This window comes from Coffea arabica, chromosome 1e, assembly GCF_036785885.1.
Source record: "Coffea arabica cultivar ET-39 chromosome 1e, Coffea Arabica ET-39 HiFi, whole genome shotgun sequence".
Lineage (NCBI taxonomy): Eukaryota > Viridiplantae > Streptophyta > Magnoliopsida > Gentianales > Rubiaceae > Coffea > Coffea arabica.
In genome coordinates, this window is record NC_092311.1 from 26,532,672 (window position 1) to 26,543,244 (window position 10,573).

At 39.5% G+C, this 10,573-nt stretch overlaps 1 protein-coding gene across 1 annotated transcript; it reads left to right on the forward strand.

Moving 5' to 3' along the window:
- The first annotated feature begins 4,103 nt into the window (after positions 1 to 4,103).
- On the forward strand, positions 4,104 to 5,090 carry LOC113711435 (uncharacterized). Its single transcript, XM_027234602.2, has one exon. It carries the CDS (start codon positions 4,104 to 4,106, stop codon positions 5,088 to 5,090), a length of 987 nt encoding a protein of 328 aa, XP_027090403.2.
- The last annotated feature ends 5,483 nt before the right edge of the window (positions 5,091 to 10,573 follow it).

Genomic DNA, 10,573 nt, shown 5'->3' on the forward strand with positions numbered 1-10,573 from the left:
AGTGTACACTTGTACGGAGTAGTTTGTGATTTCACCAGTTAAAACTCAAGATTTGCGCAAAGATTGAAGCTAGAAAATGAAGAACTTTTCTCTCTTTTCCTCTCTATGATGCACGGCCAAGAATGAGCAAGAATGGAAGATATTTCAGCCAAGAAACAAGATAAGAATGAAGGAAAAACAGCCAGTCAAACCTGGCTGCGAAAGTGCCACGTCACAATCCGGCCAGATTGCCACGTCACAATCCGGCCAGAATCTGATCGGATTCCAGGCCGGATTTAGGGCAGTGGCGAAACATTTTTTTTTTTCAAAATCCACCAACAATCCAGCCAAGAATCCGGCCAAGAACTGGCCGGATTTCCGGCTGGATCCCTACTGAACACTATTCACTAGAATTTTTTCCTTTTTTCTTCTTTCAGGCGTCACAGATAAAATCTTAACTTAACCATTAAAATCACTATCAAATTAAAGCTAGCAAATAAGAAAATAAAATAAAATTAAAAGGAAATATAAATTAATTTTTCAAAAACAAAAGAAAATTTAAAAACAATTTTCGGGTCCTCATAAGAATCCCCGGCCACTTTTGAACCTCTATTGGAACTAATAGGGCTTTTTATATCCTACAAATTTTAAAACCTTATTAGCCTATCTCCACAAATGCACGATTCATTTATTCAGTATATGGATAATAGGTATTAATCCCACAGAAACATAGAAAACGACAATCACTTTAGTTTAATCACTAACATTATTATCTAGACAATTAAAGTTAAGGAGGTAAAAATAAAGTTAATTAGGCGGTAAATTTGGCCATGAAAGATATTAGATTAGGCGGTATAACCGGCCATATAAGTTAGAAGTTAGTTAGGCGGTACAATCAGCCATATAGCAAAAGCAATAAATATAAAACCAGCCATCTAGGCAGTATGGTGCAAGAAAGTAAATAGATTTAAAGACAACTTAGATTAGAATTACTTTAAAGATTAAATGAGAGGATCCTAGAGATTAGAATCCTTTATTATGTCAAAATTAGATATTAGTTAAGATGATTATGCTTATACTTCCATGAATTATCAAGGAATAACTTTCAAATGTATGTCTTTGCCGTCGCCAATAGACATTTAACAGAAAACAGCCTTGGCTAATTCCTCTAGAAATTGCTTTCGCCAATTTCTTTAATTTCTTGAATCATCCCTTTACCTATGTTCATAGAGAAAAGGAAAGAAACAAGTTAAATAAACTCAATGAAATTATTGTATGAATCCAACCAACCTTTATTTACTACTTTTATGAGATTAAGATTAATGTTTAAGAATATAGATCTATTAGAAGGTAACTTTCATTACTCAACAATTATCAAATTATTCATAGTTGATAGCCAAACAACTATAAAGTATAAGTTCTCAAACTTACAAATCATGAAAAAACATAATCATGCCTTAACTACTTCAAATCAAAATATAACAAATTCATCTTCACCCTAGGATATAAAAAAATTTAGTTAAACATCATATTAAGAACATCTAAATATGAAACAAACTTGTAACAAAGTATGGTAAATAAAAATAAGAGACAAAGTTTAGCAAGAAAAATTCTTATTTAATGTCTTGAAAGCTTGACTTCTTGAATTCTTTCACAAGTTGATCTCTCAAACAAGCTTGATACAAGAATGTTTCTCACCTTCCTCTCATAACTCTTAAACTAACTTTGAAACTTATAATATGAAAGTAGAGTTAAAACTACTTTTATTTCTACTTCTATTCTACTCTACTTCTAACTACAAGTTGCTATAAGATGTAAAGAATGCTTCAAATGAATGAGATACAAGAGGTATTCATAGATATTTTTGAACAAGAAAATGTACTCATCATATGGTCAAAATGTTGTTCGTAACTTTTCCAAATCAAGTTTAGCTAGTTCCAGCTAAATTCTATCAGAAAAATTGGTCCAAAAAGCAATGAAAAATGAATGCAAGTTGTAACTTCTGCAAGTTGTAAAGAATGTTGTTCGTAACTTCTACAACTTGTAGCTCTATCTCAGGGATCCATGAGATAGATCTATGACCTGCTACCTCGCGGATCACCTCACAGATCTTCTTTGTCTTCAGCTCTGCACATTTAGCTCAAAACTCAACTTTGTTCTGTTTTTTGTCTAATGCCAAATGCAATGTTCTTTATGATAGAAGCTGAATTAACTCTTGTACAAAACATGAAAGTTGTAGATCTTATAGTTAGCTTTCCTATGCATCAAGAATCACCTCATTTGGATCTCTATAGGCTAAGAAAAGATCAAAATAACCCTAACTAATAAATGCTCTATTTCAGCTTTTGATAGAAATTTTTCTGACTGCATTTTGACTTTTTGACTAGGAAAATCAATGAAATGGATTTTGATATCTCATAAGAATTGTAGATCTATGTCTTATCTTCAAAATGGCCCAAGAATCACCTCAATTGGATACTCGTAACTCAAGATATAGCCAAAATACCAGAATGTATCAAAACTATCAAACTCTTTTTGACTTGAAAGTTTTCATAAGGTACCAAAACCTACAAAAACAACATAAATTTGTATATTAATCCACACTTTTGCATGTTTTGGTTAAGTAACACTACTTGCATGAAAAGTAACTTATAAATGAATTCAATTCTTCCTTTTTAACTTAAAACACCAAAAACTTAACCTTAAACCTAACTAAAAATAGGTAAAATAAAGGCTAATCAAACTTCCCCACAGAAAGAAGCAAGCATTTTCACTGACACATGACTTTATGCAACTTGAAAGGAGGATTTTCGACAATAGTCTAGGGTTTGGGAGCTAGGGTTTTCCATTACCTTCTGCTGCCTGTCACCTCCATGGTGGCCTCGGGGCCGTCGGAAAAGTCTCCTGATGGTGGCGGCCTGTCGTGTGCACCACCAGGGACGTCCTTTGCAGCTATAGTTGGCCATTCGGCTGGAGAGAGTGGGCTCTCGTTGGGTGTTGTCTCCACCTTTAGAGGTGAACCTGCCTTTCGTCTATCCTGACAGGAGATTGAATGCCTAACCGAACCTTTTCAGAATGCCCTGGTTGGTCGCTTCAGCTCTAACAGACCCTCCATGGAGACAATCAGAAAGTTTTTTATGAAGCAGGGGCTAAAGGGGGACTACTCAGTTGGCCTTATTAATGAGAAGGACGTGTTGATTCAGCCTCTAGTGGAAGAAGACTACACCAGATTGTTTTCGCGTAGGGTTTGGTATGTGCACAACTCGCTAATGTCGATCTCGAAGTCGAGTATAGACTTCAGGACGGATCAAGAGATTTCCATAGCTCTGGTTTGGGTAAGCTTCTCAGGTCTGCCCATCCCGTTCTTCCAAAGAAACCAATTGCAGAAACTTTCGTCGACTTTGGGGCGTCCCCTAAGGATAGATGCGGTGACCAGCGATCTTTGGCGGTTTTAGCTAACATTGCACAGATTAGCAAGATTAGCCTGTGCAATATTAGCTGAAAAATTATTTCTAAGATTTTAGATAACCGGTTGAATAGGCTTCTCTTGGATCTGATTTCGCCTTGGCAAACTGGTTTCGTTATGGGGCGCAGGATCTCTGATAACATCTTATTGGCGCAAGAACTAATCCTTGATTTGGATAAGAGGCTGGCTGACCCGAATTTGGTTCTAACATTGGATATGGAGAAGGCATATGACAGGGTGGATTAGTCATTCTTGATGCTCATGCTTAGGCAGTTTGTGTTCGATGAACAGGTGGTTGATTTGCTGTTTAAAAAGTTCTCCATTCATGGTTCTCGATCTTGATCAATGGGAAACCTTCAGGATTCTTCAAGTCTACTCAAGGGGTAAGACAAGGCGATCCTCTATCCCCAGAATTGTTTTGTTCGTGGCCGAGTTTCTTGGGAAGGGGTTACAGCAACTATGCACAGATACGAGTAGTCGATTTTATGTGTCTTCCGGCTCGAGCGTCCTGTATGTCACCTTTACGGATGACATGATTATCTTCTCCAGGTGCTCAGTTGATGCCTTGACATCGATTAGAGATTTCTTGCACCTCTATCAATCCTGCTCTGGGTAGCAGGTAAATGTGGGCAAGAGTTATTTTTCTCCGTCATAAAAAATGACGGAAGCTCACTGCAGTCTGGTTCGGTCAATTCTTGGGTTCAGGGAACAAAAATTACCCTTTACTTATTTGGGAGTACTTTTGTTCAGAGGCAGGGCAACTTGTGCTTTGTTTGATGGACTATTGTCTAAGATGCGGCACAGTTTATTTCATTGGAGCTCGAAGATGCTGTCAATGGGCGGTAAAATATTCCTTAAACATCATGTCCCGTGCTCTCTCCCCATCTATTGGTTACAGGTCCTTTCCCCGCCAGGAGCTGTGGTTGCATCGTTGGGTAAAATCTGCAACGCCTTTCTCTGCGATAACTCCATTGAGACGAGACGGATTCACTGGACTGCTTGGGAGAAGGTATGTTACCCGGTGGGGGAGGCAGGATTGGGATTCTGCTCATTTGAAGTTGTGGTCGACGTTTTTTCGTGTAAATTATGGTGGTACCTGAGGGAGAACAAGACAATTTGGGCGACATATATGCATAGTAAATATATCAAAAGCAACCATCCTTCTCTGGTGGCTGTAGACTGTCCATCTGCCATATGGCACCGCTTAGCGAAAATCCGGGATCTGGCTGAGGGGAATATTAGGTGGTCCCTAGGCGAGGGACTCGTCGATTTTTGGCATGATAGGTGGTGCACGGATGTCCCTCTGGCTGCTTTGGTTCCAGGCTCGGCCCGTCCCCATATGCTCGTAGAAGAGTTCTATAGAACTAGTGATTGGGACAAGCACCGTCTTCGGCAGCTCCTTCCTGGCCACATTGTGGCACAAATTCTAAAGCTCAGGATTTTCCCTGGTCTCAAAGATATGATGGTGTGGGGTGTTTCTTCGATGGGCAAGTTTTCGGTAGCGTCATCATGGGCCCATGTGCGTTGTAAAAGGGCACTATTCTCTGTCTACACATTGATCTGGAGCTCAGTGGTTCCACTCAAGGTTTCCTTTTTCACATGGCGTTTGTTACACAGATGGGTGCCTCTGGATCGTCACCTCTAGCACAAGGGAGTGGTGCTAACTTCCCGGTGTTGTTGCTGTGGGAATGAAGTGGAGACGAGTAACCACCTATTCGTATTAGGGCCAGTGGCTTCAGAGGTGTGGCAGTTCTTTGATAATTTGTTTGGAATCCTGGATCGGGCGAATGGGGTCGCTGCTAAGTTGTCTTCGTGGTTCTTCTCACATCGCTTTGTAGTGCGGAATCATATTCGGGTTATTATTCCATTTTTGACACTGTGGTTTATTTGGAGGGATTGAAATCATGCTCGATATGAGGGTTCAGCCCTGTCGGCGAACCAAATCATCTCTCAGGTCTGCAACTTTATTGTCCAAATGAGTGTGAGTCACCTCTTGTAGCCACAATATTTTAAAGGCAATGCGAATTGTGTATGGGCAAAGAGTGTCCAGGTGACAAGGTGGATGCCTCAACCTCGGTGGTCACTTGGGTTAAGCCTCCACGGGGCGGTTATAAGCTGAATACGGATGCCAGTGTCTCTCCCATCGGTGCCTCTGGTCGAGGGGTTCTTCGATCGCCGGAGGGGGATCTAATATTCGCGTTTTACAAAAAGTTTGGGGACTAGGATGTTCTTACGGTAGAGGCATTGGCGTTGTTGGAAGGTTTGCAGCTTTGCCACCAAAGGAACCTTCGAAATTGTGCGGCGGAGGTGGATTCCAGAGTGCTGGTTAGCTTGGTCTCGTCTGTCGATTCCTCACGTTGGCCCTTATGTAACTCTCTTCGGCAAATTAGAGAACGGGTAACGGCCCTGGGAGCATCTGTGGCCCACATTTTTCGTGAGGCAAACTCGGTGGCAGATGCGTTGGCCTCGTTGAATCTCCCATCAGATGCGGTTTTCTCTTTTGAGGTGTCTCTGCTGCCTAGGGCCCGTGCTGCCCTCCATTTGGACAGACTCCAAACTCCTTATCTCCGGTTTCACCATATTCGTCTGTAGTAGTGTGTTTTCTCCCACACTCATTGTATCCCAGTCTTCCGCTTTTGTAGCAAATAAAGAGTAATAGTTTTTTTATAAAAAAAAAACATTTTCACCATATTGTCATCCTATATTGATCGAAAAAAAAAAAAAATTCGCCACACTTGAACTATTACTTGTCCTCAAGCAGTTTAAGAATTACAAACCATCACAACAGTTCAAATATATCCCTTTGTGCTCATGTATCTTTCAAATTTATTTTCTTAATAACAAGGTAAAACACCATTATACAACCATTCATTCCACCACAAATACTTATCATACCAAATAAAAGAGAGATAATTATATCAAAAATTAAGATTTGTTCAACTCATTTCCTCCTCTCAACTCAATTTCACTTTTAAGCAACTCATATGGTCAAATCTGTGAGACCCTGAAAAATTACTTGTGTGACAGCCCCACTTTCCCCTAAGGTGAACCAAAGGGTTCGGCGGACTGCCTGCCCAGCTCTCGCCGGGACTCAGTCGATCACTTCAAGCCACCATAAGAATATCTAACCACGATCAAACTTAAAACAAAACGTATATACAATAATATCTCAAGAAGAAGTACAACCGTCAAATATACAGAGGTTCTCAAATCACCATACAACCAGCCCGTGCCAAGCACTAGGGCGAGAACCATTACAAAAGAAAACCAAGGGCTAGACCCAGCTAGTCTATACCGGCTCTCGTCCTTGCTCGCCTTCCCCTGTTAAGGAAAACAAAACTAACGGGATGAGCTATAAGCTCAGTGAGGTTCCGAACACGTAGGCAAACAAGAAGTGCATTGCATTCATTACATGAAACCAATAATTCAAGATACAAATACAAAAGAAAACGATAAACACATTCATTAAAAGGATACGTGCTCACAAGGAACCATTCGTTCATTCATTCGTTCATTCATTCTCCTTTCGTTCCCTTATACCTTCAATCATTTGAAAATGCATTTGTATATAAATAAAACCCTCATTCATTCATTCGTTCATTCATTCATTCACCAGGCTCCACCAACCTCCACCAACCTACAAGGTAATACTCGAGTATACCAAAACGTTCACCCAGTATCCGGAACTTAACCTAATTGGTCGAATTTTTCCGAACTTTTCGCTCTAGTGGGTCCCACATCCGGAATACACTCTTAATTTCTCAAAACCTATTTGATACTAGAAAAATCATCCAAAAACTATATCTGCTCATTAAAAATATCTAGAAAATTTCCCTACGAAAGAAAACGCAGAAAACAAGCCATTAAATAAATAAAACCCTAGAAAATTAGAAAATTTCCGGGTTCTCAAACTCATTTTTTTTCGGGGCGTCACAACTTGTCTTTATAATCCTTATGTGAACTCACTTATCTTTGATTCTTGGTTGCTTTAATGGTTGAATTTGAGCCAAGGAAGTGAATTTTGTTAAAAAAAGGTTCATAATCTCAAGTTGTTAGAAAATCTAGAAATTTTCGCAGGAGGCTCTGCGCAGCTTTGGAAAATTGGCTATAGCTTCGTATAGGAAAGTCGGAATTTAGTTCCGTTTGTTGCGTTTGAAACTAGACTCATAGAACTTCCTACGGTGTAAAATTTAGAGTTTGATTCAATCTCTATAAATTCTATAAAATTGGCAAATTTGACTGAAAATTCTGCCCTGCACAAGTAAACATAGGAAAGTTGTAATAGCTTATGGCTCAGTTTGGACCAACTTATGAGTTGAATCTCTTTGAGGTGTCTTCTAAAGATAATTAGTATTTGAAATATAGGTTTTAACAGGCCAAGTTGTAAGAATTTTTGATAATTATAACTCAAGTTATGATTTTTCTAAATGAAGGGTATTAGTTAGGGTTTTTGTGCATATTAGGGTTTTTGGTGTGTCTTTGGTGTATTTTGGTGGTGTGATCAATTGGTGAGGTGTGTGTACAAAATTTGGTGATTAAGAGTGAGTTTTAGATAAGAAAAAGTGTATGATTAGAAGTAATAATAATAAGTTGGTGAATTATAAGTGAAAAACCCTAGTACGTGCGAAATAAGGAAGATCGGGTTGAACCGACGGGTGCCGTTTGTTACCGATTGAACACACCACTTGACCACCACTTTCTTACCATCAAATATCATTGATATTAGTGCAAAATATTAGCCCTTAATCCAGCTCAAGATGGCCGAAAATATTGACCAAGAAAAGGGAGGAAAAAGAAAAAAATTGAGATTGAATCTTGTGGTGACACTTGGCGGTCATCCACCTAACTTTGACCCAAACTAATTACCATCTTATTAACCTTCTTGAAGCTTCATTTTCTCCTCCATTCCATCAGCTTGGCCGAACCTCAAGGAGAGAGAGAGCAAGAGAAGAAAACTCCATTTCATCTTGAGCTTAGCTTGTTTGAGTGAGAAATCAAGTAAACTAAACCGATTAACTCCTAATTGGAGAATTTAGGAAGCTTGGGGAGCTAAAATTTTACAAGGAGAGGTGAAGGATATCTTTTACAAGCCTTTTATTAAGGTATTATGGCTGTCCATCTTCTCCCTTTCCCTTGGTCTTGTTTAAGTTATGGAGCAACTTGTATTCTTGCCTTGTGATACCTAATTTAAGTGGTTTTGATGATTGTGGTGATGAAATTGTGAGTTAGGGTTTTGAATTGTTCAATTATATTTCTTGTTTTGGATGGTATATGGTGTATATAATCTTGTACAGGAAGTTATAGTAGTGGTTTAAGCTAGAAATGTGAAGTTTACACTTTGAAGTCACTAGATTCCAGATTTGAGTTTTCATGCTACCCTGTTCTGACCAGTTCCATTTGGGCATGATGAAGGCCGAATTAGACTTAGTTCCAAACATGAAAGTTGTAGGAAATAATGGTTTATATCCTCCTACAAAAGTTCAGCTTAATCCGAGCATTGTACCTCATGAAATGACAAAAATACCCTCGACTGCCATAGGTAGAGTTCTGTGGACGGTTTTGACATTTCATCAATCTGGCCGGGGTTTTTCACCTTGATCCGTATTGAATTAGCATTTAGCCAAAACATGAAAGCTGTAATGCTATGTTTTATTTTCCAACGCATCTGAAAACGCCTCGATCAGACTTTTGTAGCCTGAGTTATTGTCATTTGAACACAGTGCTGTTAACCAGCCTGACGGTGGAATTCTGGTTCTATAATCGATAAATTTGACCTTGGAAATGAACGAATTTTCTGTTGATGTCTTCATGAGACTTGTATTTCTCCATCTTAGCTTCGAAATGGTATAAGTTGTACCCCAATCCGATAAGCGTAGCTTCGGTTGTGACCGATACGCTAAGAAACGTCAAATCTGCCATTTGGCTATTCGTCTTTAAACTTGATTTCTGGTTGCCGTGTTAAGACCTGTGTTGTAATTGGATTATTTTGAGCCTAGTTGAAGGGCTATTGTGTTACCATTGCATATTTGTAAATTTGGGACTGATTTGAGGAAAATATTGAAGTCATAAATGGCTGGAAAATACGTAAACACAAGGGGCATGCCACCCAAATTTTCACAAGAGGTATAAACCAGCCTTTGGAATTCTGGTTCTGTAATTTGCAAATTTGACCTAGATCCACTAAAAACTGGGTTTAGTTGTCTTCATGAAAGTTGTAACCCTTTGTCTCAGCTTCGAGACGCTACCTAGTACACCTTGATCCGATAACCACAGCTCTGGTTATGGTCAAAACCGCGCAACCTATTTTCATACCATTTTCATTTCCGCGCACGCGCACATGCAATTGTTGGCCCTTTTTGCCATTTTGACCGTTTTAGTCCTTATTTCCATTTGTGATGGTTGTTTGACTGATGGTTGAGTAAAATCTTCTGTCACAGGCAGTGACGAACCGGACAGAGTCGGTGGACCCGTATAAAGTGCCGTGATTTGCGTGCTAACTATTTTGAGTGAGTTATTGGGTTGGTTTATATGATAAATCGTCGATGTGATTTGTATATGTTGAATGGATACTTAAGCGAGGGTGTACTTTATCTCACTCGACCTAAGCCCATTCTCTGTTGTTGACTCAATATGTGAGAATACATGCTTTGTGCTGAGTAACACCCTTTTGCTGTGTGCTGTTGGGGTGATTACACGACTTGAGTTGAACCCCTTGTGCTGTGTGCTATTGGGGTGAGTACTTTGTTGAGAGATATCATCTATTAAGAGATTGGATATCTCAGGGCTTGGTTCCAACCCGGTTCCAAGGATAGATGAACTATTCGAGTCAGTCGGGGCTTGGTCGAAGTTAGTTCCATGCTAACCTTGGGATGTCGTTCTTTGTTAAAGCTTTGTTTAAAGCTAAGTGATTTATTTTGCTCGAGCTGTTGTGTGCTGTTGACTGGCCAGTGGGGGTTGATAAGGTGAACGGGGAAAGTAAGTGGAGTCTACGGACCATGAGTATTTTGGTTGACGGAGTGTCAACAGGCGTTCAAGCTCGGAGAATTGAACTGGCTTTGAAGCCACCCGTATCCTACTATTGTGATGTTACATTTCTGTCTATTGATGTGAAATATCTTGGTTTACATG